Genomic DNA, 20,916 nt, shown 5'->3' with positions numbered 1-20,916 from the left:
TGCAAATGGATAGTTTATAAACATGATTGATGGTCCCAGAGAGGAATCTTGCAGCATTGTCTGTCCATTGGAATTACCTTCTGATGAGGAAAATTTCAGTTTCACTCATATTGAATTGGTTTTGGGGGTCTGTTGTGCTTACACCTGCTACCTTGAAGATGCCAGATTTATATTGTAAAAAAATGGCCATGGTGATTTCATTTTCCTTCTGAATTAATTATCCACCATGTTGATTAATGAGTCCTCTTTCAATTTCTGGAGAACATTTGCTGCACGTGCATCAAATTCTATCCTAATTTTGCTCTGACACCTTGCTTGCCGTTTGGTGAGAACTTGATTAATTTTTATGTGAAATAAGTAAGAAGAAAGAAAGAAGAATTAATGTCATCTTCTCTCTCTCTTTTTTTTAATCATCAATAGCTAATCAAAGTATTAATCAGGTCTTGGATAATTTAAGCAGTACTGTTTCCCCTTAGAAAGATGTTTTCATCGGCAAACCTATTCCCAAGTTTTAATAGCCTACATTTAGTAAGTGGTTCCTGTGTGCTGGACGTGGTTCTAAACTCCTGTGTGAAGTCTGTCACTTCCAAGAGGAATATCACTTGTACAGTTTGTATATGTAGCAAAACTGGCCAGAGAAAATATGTTCATATTTGAAGCACAGTGACAAGGTGACATTTTTGTGGCCTCAGTTTTGTGACCTCAAAAAATGATTGTTCCTGAGAAAGCAGTAAGTGAATCCTGCTAACTTTGCCGAGCTGTTGAAGTCATAAAGACACCTGAGAGTAAGAACCCTGCATATATAGCCCGAAATGTCTCTGTCCGCCTCATGGGATCGTTAGGGACTTTTAGGGGCGTGGGAAAATACGTGTATTTCATTGTTGTCTGATTAATTAAAAATGTCAAAATGCCATAGGGGGCAATGAAAATTTAACTCTTTACCAGTGAACCTGATTCTGTATGGAAATGAAGAATTCTTAATATTTGTTTTCCTCTCTTGCAGCCCTTTGGGAAATTAGTGGATAAGAGTTGCTTCATTAGTGGCATGGTATTTAAATTGATTTAAAGGGACATTTCTTTTGTGGCTTTGGAACACCCTGACAGTTTTTATCATCGCCTCTTCTGACAGATTATCCACAGTGATTAACATTAAAACTGTTACAGTGAAGAGTGCCTCGGAGACTGTCTTCCCAGGCAACTGGGAAGGTGAGCTGTGGGCACTGACTCTTCTGCAGCCAGTCTTCTGTGAGAGGGAAGAACCAAGAATGAGGAAACTATTATTATTTAGAGCCAACAAAGGGCCAGGCTGTGCTGTGTGCCTTCTGTTTCTTCTCTTCTTTAACTCTGAACAACAACCTGTGAGGGTGGTCCTCATTGTGCTGGTGTGGAAACTCAGTTCTTTACCCAGGCCCCTTAGCTAGCAGGTACTTTCACAGCAAACCACTGGTAAAGCAACTGGTACAGCACCTGCCATTTTCCCAACACAAGCAGCCACACATTTGGTCGTGTAACTTAATGAATTAATGAACGATGGTTGGAGTGGTCAAGTAAGGTGTGTTAGTTTCCTATTCAGCTGGAACAAAATTACCACAAACTCTGTGGTTTACCACAATATGAATGTGTTATCTTAAAGTTCTGGAGGTCAAACTCCAATACAGGTCTGACCAGGTAAAAATCAAGATGTCAGTTTTAGATAGATCAGTGCGGTGGCTATCATTTACAATAATCCATTGCACATATCAGAATAGCTAGAAGGGAATAATTCTAATGTTTCTAGCATAAAGAAAAGACAAATATTTAAAGTGATGGCTATCCCAATTAACCTGATTAAATCTTTTCACATTAAATGAATGTATTAAATTATCACATGGGCCCAGAAAATGTGTACATCTGTTACTTGTCAATTAAAAAGAGAGATGTCAGCTCTAGGGGAGGTTCACTTCCTGGCCTTTTCCGGCTTCTTGAGGCTGCCTACATTCACTGACTTGGGACCCCTTCTTCTATCTCCAAAGTTGACGTCATCACTCCTATGTCAGCTTCCTTCGCGGCATGGCATTCTCCAACTCTGACCCTGCTTCTTCCTGTTTTCCTAAAAGACCTTGTTCTTGATCTCAATCTTAAGGTCAGCTGATGAGTAGCCTTAATTCCCCTTTGCCATGAAACCTAACATGTTTGCAGTTCTGGGGATTAGGCTGTGAATGTCTTTGGCAGGGGCACTGTCCTCCCTGCCACATAAGGCTTCGTTTAAGGTGTGAGATCCATTCTGTCTGCCTCAGAGTAGAGAAGGGATTCTGTTTTCTGAGCTTGTACAACATTGATTGTTTAGTTCATTTGATATTTAGCCATACACACACTGCCTTGAGGCAGCTCTTGTGTTTCTTTCTTGCTTTGTAACCTGCAAAGCACTCGTTGCATAGACACATGTTCAATAAGTACTTTTTGAGAAAATGAAAGAAGCAAATGAATGACCTGTTGTTTAAAACTAGGCTAAATTGTATCTTAAGGGGACGGAAGCTATTTTAATCTAAGATGGTAAAATTCAAGCATCAAAAAGAATAATGACTGTAGTTGATCAAAACCTACCAAATATATAAAAATCTTCAATTTCATAGTGACACTATGCAGAGGCAGGGGGGGGCTTCCTAGGGTTAGTTAAACATTTGGACTCACAAGACTCTCACAGGGCACACGTGGCCTCATCTACTCAGAAGTCTTGAGGGTCTGCAACACCACTTGCTGTGAGGACAGCATTATTTTCCTGTGGGTGTCGTCACCACAGGTCACACAGCAGCCTACACAACTGTTTGGGGGGCATTTTCCTCCCAGGTGACACAGGTCAGGTTCAGGGAGATGCAATCCACATCAGGTAGGTGCAGGAGTCTTTCTGGCTTAAAGTACTCCTACCCCACAGGTGACAATATCTTTTGTAACAACTCATAGACATCGCTTCCAAGGGTCCCACAAGAGATATGCCCAGTTCAAAGAGGCATCTTCCTCAGGGAGGTACAAGGTATGGCATCCCTGTTAGGTATTTAATTTATTTACCAGTCTTCTCATCCATGTGTAATTTGCCAATCTGGTATTACTTTTGCTAAAAGCCGTGTTGCCTGGTAACCTATTTGATATTCTTCCTCTTAGTAGGTTTCTGAGTAAGAGTTAACTAAAGCTCAGATTCTCAGGAAGCTGAGAAAAGTTTTATAAACCTTTGCCCTCATGCTAAAACATAACAAAACAAGCTGATAAACAAACCCAAACTCATTATTCATCATTGAAGGTTGCTAGACACCAACCCTTTAATTAGAAAATTGATAAAATACAAGAGAAATAATTATGCAGCTCTCTGAACTTTATGTCAGAGTAACAGAATTGTTGATGAAAGTTCTTTTTGAAGAATTTCAGCTTAAAAATGCAGAAGAAGTGATAGAATTAGACAATGTGCATTTTTAAACCCCTAATGAAATCATGGATCTAGGTAACAATTAGAAATTTACAGGAAAGAAAAACCATTAAAAAGTGTACAAGGTACATGAATAGACACTTTTCATAAGAAGACATACATGCAGCCAACAAACATATGAAAAAAAGCTCAATATCACTGATCATTAGGGAAATGCAAATCAAAACCACAATGAGATAGCACCTCACACGAGTCAGAATGGCTATTACTAAAAAGTCAAAAAATAGGCTGGGTGCAGTGGCTCATGCCTGTAATCCCAGCACTTTGGGAGGCCAAGGGAGGTAGGTCACTTGAGGTCAGGAGTTCGAGAGCAGCCTGACCAACATGATGAAACCCAGTCTCTACTAAAAATACAAAATTAGCTAGATGTGGTGGTGCACACCTCTAATCCCAGCTACTCGGGAGGGTGAGGCAGGAGAATCACTTGAACCTGGGAGGCAGAGGTTGCAGTGAGCCAAGATCGTGCCATTGTACTCCAGCCTGGGCGACAAAAGCGAGACTCCATCTCAAAAAATAAAAAAATAAACAGGTGTTGGTGAGGTTGTGGAGAAAATATAATGCTTATACACTGTTGATGGGACTGTAAACTAGTTCAACCATTGTGGAAAACAGTGTGGCAATTTCTCAAAGACCTAAAAACAGAACTACCATTTAACCCAGCAATCCCATTACTGAGTATATACCCAAAGGAGTATAACTCATTCTGTCGTAAAGACACATACACATGCATGTTTATTCCAGCACTATTCACAATAGCAAAGACATGGAATCCACCTAAGTGCCCATCAATGGTAGACTGGATAAAGCAAATGTGGTACATATACACCATGGAATACTATGCAGCCATTGAAAAAGAGTGAGATCATGTCCTTTACAGGAACTTGGATGGAGCTGAAGGCCATTATCCTTAGCAAACTAACTCAGTAACAGAAAACCAAACACCACATATTCTCACTTATAAGTGGGAGCTAAATGATGAGAACACATGTACACATGGAGGGGAACAACAGACATTAGGGCCTATCAGAGGGTGGAGAGTGGGAGGAAGGAGAGGATCAGGAAAAATAACTAATGGGTATTAGGCTTAATACCTGTGTGACAAAATAATCTGTACAACAAACCCCCATGACACAAGTTTACCTGTATGAAAAACCTGCATATATACCCCTGAACTTAAAAGTTAAGAAAAAAAGTAATAAGTGGATGTTAAAATCATTAGACGCATGGTTGATGAGAAATATTAGAATGCAGGGATCATGCTGGCACCACTTGAACCTATGGATTCACCCTAACCTTACCCTGTAGTATGGACGTAAAGGAAGCACACAGTACAAATATACTACCACTTTGGGAGGATGCTGGAAAATGAAAAGTGGAACCAACATATAATCCAGTCATTCCACTACTGGATATATGTCCAAAAGAAAGGAAATCAATATATCAAAGAGATATCTGCATTCTCATGTTTATCACAGCAATATTTACAATAACCAAAATGTGAAATCAGCCTAAGTGCCCTAAAGAATAAAGAAAATATGGTATAAATACACAATGGAATGTTTTTCAACCATAAAAAAGAACAAATTCCTATTATTTGAAGCAACATAGATGGACCTAGAGGTCATTATGTCAGGTGAAATAAGCCAGTCACAGAAAGACAGATATCGCATGTTCTCACTCACATGTTCTCAGAGCTAAAAAAGTGGACCTTGTGAAGGTATAGAATAGGATAGTGGTTACTGGAGCCCAGGCATGAAGGGGTAGGTTTAGACGAAGGAAAGCAAGAATATAAATAAAATATATTTATTACCACTGAACTGCACACTTAAAGAAAAGATGGTGGCCGGACGTGGTGGCTCACACCTGTAATCCCAGCACTTTGGGAGGCCGAGGCGGGCAGATGACAAGGTTAAGAGATCGAGACCACCTGGTCAACAACATGGTGAAACCCTGTCTCTACTAAAAATGCAAAAATTAGCTGGGCATGGTGGCGGGCGCCTGTCGTCCCAGCTCCTCGGGAGGCTAAGGCAGGAGAATCGCTTGAACTTGGGAGGTGGAGGTTGCAGTGAGCGGAGATCACACCACGGCACTCTCGCCTGGTAACAGAGTGAAACTCCGCCTAAAAAAAAAGAAAGATGGTAAATTATATATGTATATTTTGTCTCAATTTTTAAAGGTCACTCAAAAAAAGAAGTAAAACCAATTGAATGAAGATCTTCGATCTAACTGTTAGTTTACAGGAAATACAGGGAATAGAGAGAGGTACGGTGACACCCATGGAAGCAACTGGTCAAATCCAGAACATGGGACATTCTGCAGGGTAGAGGCCTGACTTCCCTAATACATCAATGCTGTAGAAGGAAAGATGGAAGGCCAGAATGTTCTAGAATAAAGGAAACTTAACTGGCATTATGGGATTTTGTTTGGTTCTTGAATTAAATGTTCAGTTGTAAAAAGACATTTTGAGACACTTGAGGTAGTCTGAATAATGACAGATAACTAGACATTTCTCCTTATTGGGATTGTTTTAATTTTTTTTATTTTGTGACGGTCTCGCCCCTGTTGCCCAGGCTGGAGTGCCGTGGCCCAATCTTGGCCCACTGCAACCCCCACCTCAGCCACTCGAGTAGCTGGGGTTACAGGCGCTTGCCACCACACCTGGCTAATTTTTGTAGTTTTAGTGAACACGAGATTTCACCATATTGGCCAGGCTGGTCTTGAACTCCTGGCCTCAATTGATCCACTCACCTTGACCTCCCAAAGTGCTGGGATTATAGGTGTAAGCCACTGCACCCGGCCTGTTTTAAATATTTTGTATATAATAATGACAGTGTAGAGAGTCACACCCTACCTCTGTCCTCTTAGGGGTCCCAGCTGGGCCTGAGAATTAAATTGACAAGAGATAGATTAACAGGAAAACAACATGCAAATTTAATATAAGTTTGACATGACACTGGAGCCCGCGTAAGGAAATGAAGACCCAAAGACGTGGTTAGAGGTGAATGGTAATATGCTGAGTTGGACAAAGAATAGCACGTTGTGAAAAAACAACTAAATTATGTGGTAAGGCTAAAGGCGGGTAAGAATTATTTTACCAAGATCTATTTTTATAGAATTATCTTGGTCTCAACTTTTCATGCTTGATGATAAGAATGTTGCTTTCCTTCCAATATAGGGATAGCATCCTTCACGTGGGAATTTCATCCCTCTACTTTTAAGAAACAGGTTGGACCAGGCACGGTGGCTCACGCCTGTAATCCCAGCACTTTGGGAGGCCGAGGCGGTGGATCACGAGGTCAGGAGATTGAGACCATCCTGGCTAACACAGTGTAACCCCGTCTCTACTAAAAAATACAAAAAATTAGCTGGGCGTGGTGACAGGCCCCGATAGTCCCAACTACTCGGGAGGCTGAGGCAGGAGAACGGCGTGAACCCGGGAGGCAGAGCTTGCAGTGAGCCAAGATTGCACCACTGTACTCCAGCCTGGGCAACAAAGTGAGACTCGGTCTCAAAAAAAAAAAAAAAGAAAGAAACAGGCTGAAGCTCAGAGTGATCTGGTACTAGCTAGTTTGTTTGTCTTTGGAGGCATCTTTAGCTGAAAATAGTCAGTATGCCAGAACACCACATTTTGGGGTAGTATATTTTACCACCTTTTAGCAACAAGGTTAGGTAAAGTAGATATGCATGTACATATTCATGCAGACAAGTTACTCGATACATAGACATACACACATCTATCTGTCTGTTGATCGGTCTGTCTACGTATAACTCCTTGACAGTTAAAGAAGCACGGTGAGGTGTTTATAGGTAAAATGACAGATCTGAGATTTGCTTTAAATTGCTCAAACATGAAAGGCAGTAGAGACAACAAGATTGGTCAATATTGACGAGTTTTGGACCTGGTTAATGTGGAAGTCATATACTGAAGCCCTTGCAAATTTTATAATAGTTTTCTTAAAACCCTTGTATTTTTACAGTCGTACACCATTCAGATTATCAAAGATGTTTGACATAGTGGAGGGTGGGGCTAAGTGTGAGGATCCTGATGTATGGCTGGGGGTCTCTTCTGGAAAGCAGTTTGTCTGGATGTGCCAGGAGACTTACGGATGTCGCTGACATCTGACCCAGCAGTTCCTCTCGTGGGAATCCATACTGAGGAAATTATTGTGAATATCAAGAGCTCTGTAAAAAGTGATTTGCTTCAGGATTATTTTAGATTTTGAAATTTGCAAGTAATCCAAATGTGCAACAATAGAAGAATGGTCATTGAATGGTGCTGTATCACATGACAAAATATTTTGCAACCCTTATAAAGAAGCATTTCGTTTTTAAATACCACTGGAAGAGACCTATAACAATGTTAATTGGAAAATAGCAATGTTAATCGGAAAAAAAAGAATAAAATTGTACCTGCATGCATCTGTGTAAATAGTGGACATTTATGAAAAAATATGCATAGAAAAAAGGCTGGAAGGAAATATGACAAAATGTCTTCATTAGTTTGAATTGAATCATGACCTTCTACTGTAAAGACATGCAGCACTATTTACAATAGCAAGGACTTGGAACCAACCCACATGCCCATCAGTGATAGACTGGATGAAGAAAATGTGGCATATGTACACTATGGAATACTACGCAGCCATAAAAAATAATGAGTTCATATGCTTTGCAGGGACGTGGATGAAGCTGGAAACGCTCATCCTCAGCAAACTAACACGGGAACAGAAAACCAAATACTGCATGTTCTCACTCATAAGTGGGAGTTGAACAGTGAGAACATATGGACACAGGGAGGGGAACATCACACACCAGGACCTGTCAGGGGTGAGAGAAGGAAGAGCATTAAGACAAATAGCTAATGTATGAGGGGCTTAAAACCTTGATGACGGGTTGATAGGTGCAGCAACCACCATGGCACATGTAAACCTATATAACAAACCTGCACGTTCAGCACATGTATCCTAGAACTTAAAGTAAAATAAAAAGTAATACTAATAAAATAACAAAATGCCTTCATTAGTTCTGATTGAATGATGGATTCACAGTGAACGAAATCTTTTTCTATTTGTCTTTATTTTCCAGACTTATTTTTACCATGAACATAAATTAACTTTTTCCCTATGTAGCTTTTCTTAGCTCTATAGAGGTATGATTAACATATCAAAATTCACACATTTTAAGAGTACAGTCTGATGTGTTACTGGAAGTGTATACAGTTTTGCAACTACCACCAGTCAAGTTTCAGAACACTGTGACTCTGTGAACTGCCTCATACATATTTTCAAGTAGACTTTATTTTTAGAGCAGTTTTAGATTTATAAAAAAATGGAGAAGATAATACAGATAATTCCCATATATCCTGCACCCAGGTTCCCCTGTTATTAACATTTTCTATTATTATGTGACATTTGTTAAAATTAACAAACCAATGTTGATACAGTGTGATCATGTATCAGTTGTTATCAAAGTCCATGCTTTATTCAGATTTTCGTAGTTTTTAATCTGATGTCCTTTTTTCTGCTCTGGGATTCCATCCAGGATATGACATTACATGTAGTAGTCATGTCCATAAATTAATTTTTAATGGGAAGAACAGTAAAATAAACTTTATTTTTAAATCCTCCAAATATATTAGCTATCCATTTTTCCCTTGGTTTCCTTGTCGTTGTTGACTTGTTACTTGTTGACAAAAACACGTCTTATACATTCCTTTGTACATCATGTGGTACCTTACAAATTTACTAAGAGTCAGCTAATGGCCTTCAATAATTGGATGAAGCAGAGGTGAGTGGGGAAAGAAAGAAAAGGAGGACAAAGAAAGCCCTTGCCTACACATAAATTAAAACCTCAGAGCTTTGAAAGACCTTTGGTTTCTGTTGCAATTTCATGTAATGGAATTCTTTTGGTTTTTGTGTTTGCTAGGTTGGAGATTGCAACCCTGAATCGGGCAGATGCAGATCTGGAGGCTTGTCGAACACAAATCAGCAAGGATATCATTGCCCTTCTACTGAAAAATCTCACCAGCAGTGGCCACCTCTCACCCCAAGTAGAAAGAAAAATGAGTGATGTTTTCAAAAAGCAGTTTATGTTGCTGGAAAATGAAATACAAGAGGAGTACGATCGGAAGATGGTGGCATTGACAGCTGAATGTGACCTGGAAACAAGAAAGAAGATGGAAAACCAGTACCAGAGAGAGATGATGGCAATGGAGGAAGCAGAAGAGCTGCTGAAACGTGCTAGTGAGAGGGTAAGACAGGTCTGAAAGGAAGGCGTTCACTTCCCTTTCTCTCAGGGATTTGTCATTTATCCATCTACCCACTCATCTGTCCATTTGCCTCCTCCATCCATCTACCTATCACCCATCCAACCATCCACCCATTCATCTCTTCACCCTTTCATTCATTCATGCAACCATTCCCACCATCCATCTATCATCATCTATCCATCCACCCATTCACCCACTCATCCATCCACCCACTCATCCATTCATCTATGCACCTGTCCATCCATCCACCCACTCTTTCACCCATCTGTCCATCTACACATCCATCTGTCTGTTCATTTATCCACCTACTCATTTATCCATTCACCCTCCCATCCATGCCACCCATCACCCATCCAACCATCCATCTACCCATCCACTCATTCCCCATCCAGCCATCTACCCATCCACTCATCCATTTACCCATTCACCCATGCTTCCATCCATCTACCCATCCACCTGTCTGCCCATTATCACTCATCTACCCATCCATCTATCCAGAATTCATTAGCAAAAATGTGTTGATTACTTACTGTCCATCAGGCATTGGGTTAGGCAGTGAAGGTATAGGGAGCAATGAGAAAGGTTCTTCCTTTCAAGAAGTTCATAGTCTTATGAAAATAATCTGTACACATAAAAAATGAGACTTTATTCAGTCATGTTTTAATAGAGGTATGTTCACAGTGCTGTAGAATTCATGGGTAGAGAAGAAAGGCTTCATTCATAGCAGAGCACGTCTGTAGAGGGCATGGTTCACAGAAAGTTGTGATGTCAGAGTGCATGTGTCCCCCTCTGGACTATAGCCTGTTAGGTTACAGTTCTCTCCAGCACAGGCTCTAGAGTCAGAAAAACCTGGACTCACAGTCTAGTACATTCTAGCTCTGCCCCTGAAGGCCTTAATTAGGCACTACAAGCCTAATGGCAGCCACCTCTCAGGGTGGGTGGGAGAAGCAATGTAGGAAAAGCAGCTGCCCGGCGCCCATGGGCTGCAGAAGGCTCTCAGCTCACAGTGCTCAGCTGGAGTTCTCATCACTCAGCCTTCCCAGGGCTGGCCCAGATTGCTCAGAAATCAGCTCTTGTTTTTCCCAAAGTTGTGTCAGTTGCTGCCTTGAAAGAACTAGAGTTTTTCCTGAATGTACCAAATCAAACCTGCTTTCTGTTTTCCTCTGTGAAAGAGATGGCTTATTCAGTTCATGTGACCTGAGCCTGCAAATCCTGTTCTGAACATTTACGACCCTAGGGAGGGCTTCCAACTACTTAAGAACAAGCTTCTGAACTCGGCTTCCCTTCCGCAGACCGTGGCCATCTACAGCTGTCTTGTTAACAGTTCGTGACTCACAGATGGTCATCTGCGGTCAGATGTGGGATGAGCAGTAAAGAAAAGGGGCGAGGTCCTCACTGTCCTGCCCGCATCTGCTCCCTTGCTCCTGGGGCCTCGCTTGCCTTCAGAACCATCTCATTTTAGGGTGTGGCTTGTGTACTCTTTGGCTCTCCTGTCCTAGTTTCCTGTGGCTGCAGTAATAAATCACCACAAATTTAGTGGCTTAAAACAACAGAAATTCATTCTGTTATATAATAGTTCTGGAGGCCAGAAGTCCAAAATCTAGTTGTCAGTAGGATCCTTCCATGTTTAGTTCAGCTTCTGGTGGCTCCAGGTGTTCCTGGGGTTGTAGCTGCATCACGTGAATCTTTGCTCTGTCTTCCTGTGGCCTTTTCCCAGGTAACCCTCTCATCTCCTGTCTCTTACAAGGACATTTGTCATTGAATTTAGGTCCTACCTAAATAATCCAGGATGATCTAATAAGATCTTAAATTAATTTCATGTGGAAACACCCTTATTCCAAATAAGGTCCTGAGGTTAGGATCTAGACATACCTTTTTTGGAGGGTGGGGGTATCACCATTCAGTCCACTGCAGCCTCCCTCGCTGACACTGCCCTCTGATGCCCTGTCTATGACCGTGCTGGTCAACATCACGCATCCTTGAGCCGGGCCCTTAGGAGGAATGTATTAAATGCACTGTTCGGTGATTCAGCCCCTAAATGATCCCATTATCTCTCTTTTGATTCCTTCCAGAATCTGTTACAATTTTTTTTGTTGTTTTTTGAGGTAGAGTCTTACTCTGTCACCCAGACTGGAGTGCAGTGGTGCAGTCTTGGCTCACTGCAACCTCCACCTCCCGGGTTCAAGTGATTCTCTTGCCTCAGCCTCCTGAGTAGCTGGGATTACAGGCGCCCACCACCATGCCCAGCTAATTTTGGTATTTTTAGTAGAGACAGGGTTTCGCCATATTGGCCACACTGGTCTCGAACTCCTGACCTCAGATGATCCGCCCACCTTGGCCTCCCAAAGTCCTGGAATTACAGGCATGAGCCACCATGCATGGCCAATTTTTTTTACCTTTAAAAATAATACATGCTTAACAAGGGAGGCCTGGACAGTGCCTTAAGGCAGTGGTCAGCAAACAAGGACCCACAAGCTCAATCTTGCCCAGCTTGTTTTTGTGTGGCCCACGAGTTGAGTATGTTTTTTACATTTTTAAAGAGTTTTAAAAATCAAACACACAAACAAAAAGAATACGTAACAGAGACTTCAGATCGCAAAGTCTAAAATATGGCCCCTTACAGAAAGCCTGTCTGATTTCAGATCCAAAGCTGAAAAAGAAAAAGCCCTGGAAAAAAAAAAAAAAAAAAAAAGGGAAGCCCATCCCGCCACTCAATGGCAGAGGATCATTCATTCGGCCCATTATTGAGTTCCTACTGTATACCCAACCCTGGAGATACAGGGATGGCTCAGGCCGCCTTCACAGCTGCCCTCAGGTGCCAGCATACATTTTAGCCTTTTGCTTTTATCCATTTATTTTTACAAAGTAAGGATTATGCAGTTTGTATAATTATATATATTTCTTGTTTTCACTTTACATCACAGTATATACATTTGCTGATTTTATTAAATACTCTTACAAAATATGATGTATAAAAATAGCTCATTCTTCCTTAGCATGCACGGTGTGTCTGGCATTGTTCTAAGCACATCCCATTGACCGTCTCTTTATTGTTCACAACAACTCAGTGAGGTAGGGACTGAGAGGGTCTCACTTTGACAGGTGGGGAAACTGAGCCGGGGAAGGTTGAGCAACCCGAGGCCAGTCAGCCGCATGTCCGGCAGCACGCCCCCAACCACTGTGCACACTGCCCCCTCCTGCAGTGGAGGTTACATCCCTCTGCTGTGTGCCCCATGTGAACCCATCCTACGGGGCATCTAGAATGTTTCTAGTGCCTTTGCTATCAAAAGACTGCCTGGGGCAATGCTTTTTTATGTGGAGAGCGTGAGGACAGGATGCTGGGACTGTGCCCTGCTCCCATCTGTCACACAGTCCCTCTCCTCCTCAGGGCTTCCTGACCCTGTATTCTCCATGACTTTTCTGCAGCCTCTCTCCCACCCACACCACCTTGCCCACCAGCATGCAGTGGGTGGGCACCATCCCTCTAGATTTCCTGGGTCACCCTGTTCAAAGACAAGCAGCCACCTTATTTGAACCAGTCTGTTTCCAGAAATGGTATCTGAGCTGCAGAATTTAATAGAACTGGTTTCCTTCCAGTCCATGCAAGTGATTCCATCTCACAAAACCACAGCCTACTTTATCCATCATGACTATCCATCATGTGTTATAGTCATCTTTAAATCAAATACATAAAAATATTTTGGATGTATTATTCCACCAAGAATTGGTTTTAAAAAAGAAAAGCAAAGGAGTAGTATCAGCTTTCCTGAGTAAAGTTTAGTACAATACTGAGTAAAATATGGTCATCCCTCCCTCGATACCCAGGAAGCATTGGTTCCAGGACCCTCCCCACCATCCCACCCTCATGGATACCAAAATCCACAAATTCTCAAGTCTCTGTTATAAAATGGTGTCGAATTTGCACATAACGTACACAAATGCTCCTGTATATTTTAAATCATCTCTATTACTTGTAATACTTAATATGATATAAATGTTATACAGTAATAAATAGTTTATATAATTGCTGTATAAAAAATAGTACTGCGTTGTTTAGGGAATAACAACAAGAAAAAAAAAAGTCTGTATATGTTCAATACACACAGAAATTTTTGACCTGCAGGTGGTTATATCCATGGGTGCAGAACCCACAGATACAGAGAGCTGACTGTAATTAGTGGAGAGCTGAAATGTGTTCATATTATAATATTTAAATGCGTATATAGTGCCTTATAGTTCTCAAAGCATTTCTCCATTGAGAAGCCCTGGGGAGAGTATTGGGGGATATAGGCATGGATGGCAGGTAGCTGGGGATTATTTCCTCATTCTTTTCCTCCAGTAGACACATTGCCCCGTCACCCTGGGTCTCCTTTCCCCATCCTTAAGACAGGGATAATCATGAAGCCTGAGGTCTTAGAGGGCTGTTGTGAGAATAAGTAAGTTAATTCTCATATAGTACCTCAACCATTGCTCGGCACAGAGTCAACCCTGGACAAGGGTTTACTATGATTCATAACTGAATGTAATTTTTAAAGATGCCCATGGCATAGAACACAGAATGGGAACTCTTTCTACTTGAAGGTGGGCAAACCGAAGCCCAGAGGGGAAGTGACTGGCAATCCGGCTTCCTGCATCCAGTTCAGAGCTGGGTCCTTCCTCTGGGGTTCGTCTTCTCTACCCAGGCTCTCCCCGCTGTTTTTCTGCCACTTAAAGAGGAGGCCCAGCAGCTGTCTTGTCCTGGGCTGCCTGAGGCTTTCTAACCCCTCTGTGTGAGTCTTTGTCCTAAAGGAACAGATTCCTTCGGCACAGGAATTCTGACATTGTCACCGTTTCTGATTATTTGTTTTTATAAAATACTTTTACAATATGCCTGTCTTGCTAAGTTGAGTACGGGGAGTATGACAGCACAGTCAAGGCTTTTGAGCGGGATTTCACTTTGTGATGCTGTAGAGTCAATAGTATGCACAGCAGCTGCTCCAGCCAGCCTGATGCGGGCCTGTGCTTCTCACACTGGAACTTCTGTACTCTCCCTTCAGGTTTATCCCCCTGACTCCCTCCATGGGACACTCCCTCCATGGGACACTTGCTTTTCTAGGTGTTGGAAACCATAGGATACATGTGCCTTATCTCCCTGAAGTCTGTTTTATTGAGAAGTTCAATAAGGTGTTGGGGGTGAGTAATCATTACTTTCACATTCCTTTATAATGCACATTTGTGGCCAGGTGTGGTAATCCCATCACTTTGGGAGGCCGAGGCAGGTGGATTACCTGAGGTTAGGTGTTTGAGACCAGCCTGGCCAACATGGTGAAATCCTGTCTCTACTGAAAATACAACAATTAGCTGGGCATGGTGGTGGACGCCTGTAATCCCAGCCACTCGGGAGGCTGAGGCAGGAGAATCACTTGAACCCAGAGGGTGTCGATTGCAGTGAGCCAAGATCGCAGCACTTCACTCCAGCCTGGGTGGAAGAGTGAGACTCTATCTCAAAAAAAAAAAAAAAAAAAAAAAAAAAAAGCACATTTGTTGACAATATTTAAAATATAAACTTTTATATAAGAAAACCCAGATTTCCAACTAAAGGATAGGAAGACTGAGCTGTGTTAAGTCCGTATTCCTGCAGAGCCCTTTGGTGGACGGGATAGTGGCTGCCCCTACAGGCAGAGCTTGCTCTTTGCCCCGGTCCCCAGTACTTCCTAGTGCCCGTCACATCAGGCAGCCTCACTAGTTTGCAAACATGACCTCCCCTACTTGGCAGGCCCGGGGGTGTGTCTCTCCTGCTTTAGGGCTTAGTTTTCTCATCTCTGCCACAGGAGGTCGAACTAGGTCAGGGATGGAACTAGCATCCGCAAGGCTCTGAACTCCCATTTGGAGTGGGCATGGGAGTCCTGTCCACATGTATTTTAGAGAGTGTTTCACTATGGCACAAATACATTATTGCCTCATACTTTATTCTTCTGCAGACATACAATTCTAAAAAAAGGCCCCAAAGTTTTATTTTAGGATTTGTGTGTGTCTGCTTTTTATCTTGTCTGTGAGAAGCTAAATGGAAATTACCCCATATTTCATTTCTATTAATTAGAATAAATTGAAGTTTGCGACTTGTCAAATTCTATACTGTCCAAAAAAAGTCACTTTGATGGATGAACCGACATAACTAGGCACCAGCTAGTCATTCGTAGTGGAATGCCCCTGCGGTGCCCAGACTCAGGGTCCTGACACTCTCCTGGTTGTTGGTGAATTGCATCCTTTGATTTAGACCAAGTCAGTTGTGAATACCATTTCTCTGTAATAGAGTGACTCATTCTGTCGAATCTAATCCTTTGTTATGAAATCAGCTTTTTAAAGAGACTGAATTGTTATTTGGGGGGCAAGGCAAACCGTTAGTGTGGGCATGGGTCCTGACAGAGTTGCCAAGAGGATGCACATGAAAACCTTTGACTTCTAGCCTTGTGGCCCCTACTGTCATCCACTAGGCTTTGCTGTGAGCACCCGCAGGGCAGGGGATGCCATGTGTTGGCCCTTGGACCTCTTTGGAAGGCTCCAAATAATGTTTCTCTTTCTGGCCCGGATTCTGAACAAATCAAACAATAAGTAAAAGGGGCTGGAGAGACAGAGAAAGCTAGAGATCAGCATATCACCTTTATGAGCTTCTGTGAGTTATTGGAAGTGGAGGTGAGCAGGTCTGCGACTTGGGAAATTAGGGAGCAGGTGATGCTATTTACTGCAACCAGAGAATTCCGGTGGGTGATAGAGCATTCCGACCTTGTTTAGCCTGAGGGAGCTCTGGCCCTTGCCCTCTGCACTGGAGCCCCTTCTGCCTTCCCGGGGCCTCTGCTCAGCTATGGCATGATGCCACACCTGCCTGCTTCCCAAGGCCAGGCCTCTATTGGCCGTTTGGGATGGCTGTACCCACGCCTCCTGCATGTGTAAGCCTTTCTCGCCTTCACTTCACCAACAAGCTCCACTGTCTGTGTGGTTTCAGAGCTTGGAGCCTGAACACTTGCTTTCAACACCCTTCCTCCCCTGCTGAGCATGAGTGAGAATCTGGGAAAGCTCTTCCCTTCTCTCAGCTTGTGTTTCTTCTCCTATAAAATGGAGGGTGTCCATTTTCTATTCCTGCCTAACCAACCACACAAATTGACTAACATTGTCCCAGTGTCCATGGTCAGGAGTCCGGGCACAGCTTCACTGTGAGCTATGCTCAGGGTGTTGCAGGCTGGCAATCAAGGTCTTGGCTGGGCTGCATTCCTCTCTGGAGCTCGGGGTCCTGGTCCAAGCTCATTCAAGCTGTTTGCAGAATTCACTTATTTGTGGGTACAAGACTGAAGCCCTCGGCTCCTAGAAGTTTCCCTTCTACGTAGATAGTTTACAGCATGGCTGTTTGGTTCTTCAAAGCCAGCAGGAGAGGGTCTGTGTCTTTAGGAAGACTCCAGTGCTTTTAAGGAGTCAGGCCCACCCAGAAGAGTCTTCATTTTGATTAATTCAAAGTCAACTGATTAGTGACCTTAATTACATCATCAAGACACCCTCAGCTTTGCCGTATAATATAAACCAACCACAGGAGTGACTTAATCAGATTTATTCCCATGCTCAAAGGGAGGGAACTTATGTGGCATGTGTACTGGGGACTGGGACTCAGGGTCCATTCTAGAATCCCGCCTACCCGTGTGGAGTGAAGAACCGCTCCCTCTGAGGGCGTGAGTCTTACTGAGAAATTGCGGGGAGGCTGAATGCAGATGCATCAGGAGCTGAGTAGAGGTAAGCTTCCTTTCTTTCCTCATGCAGGACCTCATACTATGCAGGCATCCAAGCAGCCATTTCTTAACGCCTCTTTTGCTTCCCCTTACCCAAAGGATCTCCACTTGGGCCTGATTGCTGGTATTTTTCTCTTCAGCAAAGTTGAGAATGAAAGACAGGGGAAATAATCTTGTGAGCCTGACAGCATGATCCATTGATAGTGAAGAGATTTCCATTTAAAAAAAAAAATTTCCATTTTTTATAGGCTATTTTCTAGCAGTTTGATTTGCACATTTCCACCCCTGTAAATATTCTGTTTTAAGATTATTCTAGAAAACATTTAGATAACAGGGGAGGACAGGTTGGAATAGCATATTCCAGGGCTTAGTAACCTCATTATTGTGAGCTTGGTACTGTGTGTGTGTCTATGTGTGCATGTTGTTTTTGCTGTGTGTGTATATGCTGTGTGTGCACATGTACTTGTGCCTTGTGTGTGTGCATGTTCTGTGTGTGCACATGTGTGTGTGCATATTGTATGTGCATGTGCATGTATGGATATATTGTAATGCATATGTGCATGCACCTGTGTGTTCATGTACACATTGTGTGTGCACATGTGCCTGTACACACTGCATTGCATGCACATGTAGGTGCATGTTCAGTGTGTCAGTTTCTCACGTGCTGCCTCTCCTCTCTCCAGTCTGCTGTAGAGTGCAACAGCCTTCTGCGGACCCTCCATGGCCTGGAACAGGAGCACTTGAGGAAGTCTCTCGCTTTGCAGCAAGAAGAAGACTTTGCCAAAGCTCACAGACAGCTAGCTGTTTTCCAGAGAAACGAACTGCACCGTATCTTTTTTACCCAGATAAAAAGTGCTATTTTCAAAGGGGAATTGAAGCCAGAGGCGGCTAAAACGCTGCTACAAAATTATTCTAAAATACAGGTAATGCCTCAAATCAGCCTGGCTGTGATGGAAAAGTAATTTTTCTGAATTGTTTCAGTAAGTGTCTCCTCTCTCAGAATTCAGTCCTGCCTCTCCTTTGTACTGTGCACTAGTGAGCTTTCTCTTCTATTTCTTGGTGTGTGGGTTTCCAGTAAGCAGGGAAAATGGTGGCTTGGAGTACAGGTCTTGAACTCCGGCTAACCTGGATTCGAATTTCAGTTCCACCACTGGTCTACTGCGTGAACTTGAGCAAGTTACCTCACTTCTTTGAGTTTCCTCACCTATAAGATGAGTGTGATAGAATGCCCACACTCACAAGGGTGTGATGAAAATTTGATGAGCTGACTCATGGAAAGTTAGTGCTTGGCATAACATATGTTTAGTGTAAATAGCAGTGGAAAATAAATGTAGGCCAGGCTTGGTGGCTCCCAGCACTTTGGGAGGCCAAGATGGGAGGATTGCTTGAGCCCAGGAGGTGGAGGCTGCAGTGAGCCATGATAGCACCACTGCACTCCAGCCTAGGTGACAAAACCAGACCCTGTCTCAAAATAAATACGTGTGTGTGTATATATATATATATATATATATACACACACACACACACACACACACACGCATGTATGTGTGCGTGTATCGATGTATATGTAGGATTTAGTATCTGTGCCTGGATTTACTTGGAGGGATTTGTGTATTTTTGCATGTCAGCTTGAGTGAGAATGTTGTTAGTCCAACAGAATAATTTCTTAGGCAGTAGTGAAAACAGTCTATCTGAAACTGTGCACATCACTGTGGAATTTCTTAGGAGGCCTGTGTGAGGTATTTTACGTGCACACGTGCATGCACACACAGGCACACAGAGTGACATCACTGCTTTACAAGAATGCACTTTGTTGTTTGGCTCCAGCACTATCCCTGGTGCTGACAGCTTGCTGTAGCTGATGGTAAGGGTGATTGTGAGCAAACTCTTATTTTACTGTATGGAACTTCCTATCTCGAATGTCAGTAAGATGTTTGAGAAATGCAAATGTCATTGTTCAGACAGGCTGCCTCTTCCAGGTTTTGAGCCAACCTCTGTTTCTAAAACAGCAAGGGTACCTTTGAATAGTGCTGGAGGCCTTGGAGCAGCATCTGGCAGAGTCAGGTCCACAGGAGTTGATTCGTTCCTCAGTCCAGTAATGTGTTCACAGTCATGAGTGCATCACTGTGGTTCTTGAGCAGTGCTTTTTCTGATGTAGTGGACACTGCTATCTCATTTTTATCTTTATAAGTGAAAATCATTCCAGAAAGTTGGCTTGCTGGTTAATTTTCCCACTGTGAAATTCCCTATTTGTACTAGAAGGACAGACTCCACCCATAGCAGAATGAGCCACATCCACCTAGGGGGAATCAGGGCTTAACGACCAGGCTCTATTACTCCGTTGCTAACACAGTGGCGAAAGATGAACTGGAACATCCAGAGGAGGTGCGGGCACAGGCAGCTGTCCCTGCATCTGTGGGCAGGTCCTCAGCATTCTCCCAACTACTGACAGAGACAAAGGCTGGCCCTGCCCATCCTCCAGGGACCTGCAGCCAGCACCAGGTTGAGTGCATGAGGACTAAGACATTAGGGCCGTCCCAGGAGGAGACCTAGTAATCGTCACAAGCCTCCCACTCCCAGCAGGCACCCCGGACATAAAGAGAACGAGCTCCCCGCTCCATTTAATCTAGGTTTTCCTAGATTTATATACGCACATAAAGCACAAATTCTGCCGTATTCGTAGCTTGGTATTCAGACATCATGGCATTACTTAGATATTTACAGAGTTGTTGTCATTTTACTCTCATGATGAGCAATGGCTGACTCTCAATACCAGAGCACTCAAGTTAAAAAGAATGCATGCTGTTGTGAATGATATTATGCCGGAAGAAGTAACTCCACAGGTGATAACAGTACTGCCATATAAGCTTTTTTGACCAGAGCTATGAGAGTATTTAAGCATGCCAATTCTGAATTTCCTTACGACCCATCAGTCAACAGGCATGGATCCCATTCCGTGGAGAACAGGAACATTGCCACAACTTTCTTATTGTGTGGATTCTGGTGCCAGTAGCTCTTAGGGAGATGCTAGTGTGTGTGAAGCCACACCTGACTGGCCACGCAGCTTTTCAACGACTGGATGGTGCTAATTCCCAAGTGTCGAGATGTGGAGATGTTACAGCTCTTATGTGGAAAGGAGAACGTATGTTCCCCGTTGAACAAGCGTTGACACTTTTGGTTACCCACTGTATGGGTGATACTTCCACAGATGGAAAAAGGACAACCAAGCCAGTCCATAGAGTAGTTCTACTGATGTTCCTGGTCTAATTACTATGCCTCTGGTTAAAGTGGGATTTTTGGAAGCAGCCTATTATGATGTTAGAGTACAGGTCCTGGAATTAACTGCTGAGTTCAAATCCCTGCTCAGCCTTTTGTCTGATGTGGACTCAGTTTCCTCATCTGTGAAATGGGAATAATAGTACTGTCTCCCTAGGTTA

The 20,916-nt window shown here is 42.9% G+C and overlaps 1 protein-coding gene across 1 annotated transcript in view; it reads left to right on the top strand.

Annotated features, from left to right (window-relative positions):
• EVC2 (EvC ciliary complex subunit 2) overlaps positions 1 to 20,916 on the top strand; it is a 155,247-nt gene that overhangs the window by 66,993 nt on the left and 67,338 nt on the right. The window contains exons 10-11 of the mRNA XM_023206693.1: positions 9,383 to 9,707; positions 18,163 to 18,402. Of these exons, the coding sequence (XP_023062461.1) occupies positions 9,383 to 9,707; positions 18,163 to 18,402 (565 nt within the window). The remainder of the gene's footprint in view (positions 1 to 9,382; positions 9,708 to 18,162; positions 18,403 to 20,916) is intronic.

This window comes from Piliocolobus tephrosceles, chromosome 3 (assembly GCF_002776525.5).
Source record: "Piliocolobus tephrosceles isolate RC106 chromosome 3, ASM277652v3, whole genome shotgun sequence".
Classification (NCBI taxonomy): Eukaryota; Metazoa; Chordata; class Mammalia; order Primates; family Cercopithecidae; genus Piliocolobus; species Piliocolobus tephrosceles.
The sequence above is the reverse complement of the archived record's forward strand: the minus strand, read 5'-3'. Positions and strand labels throughout refer to the sequence as shown.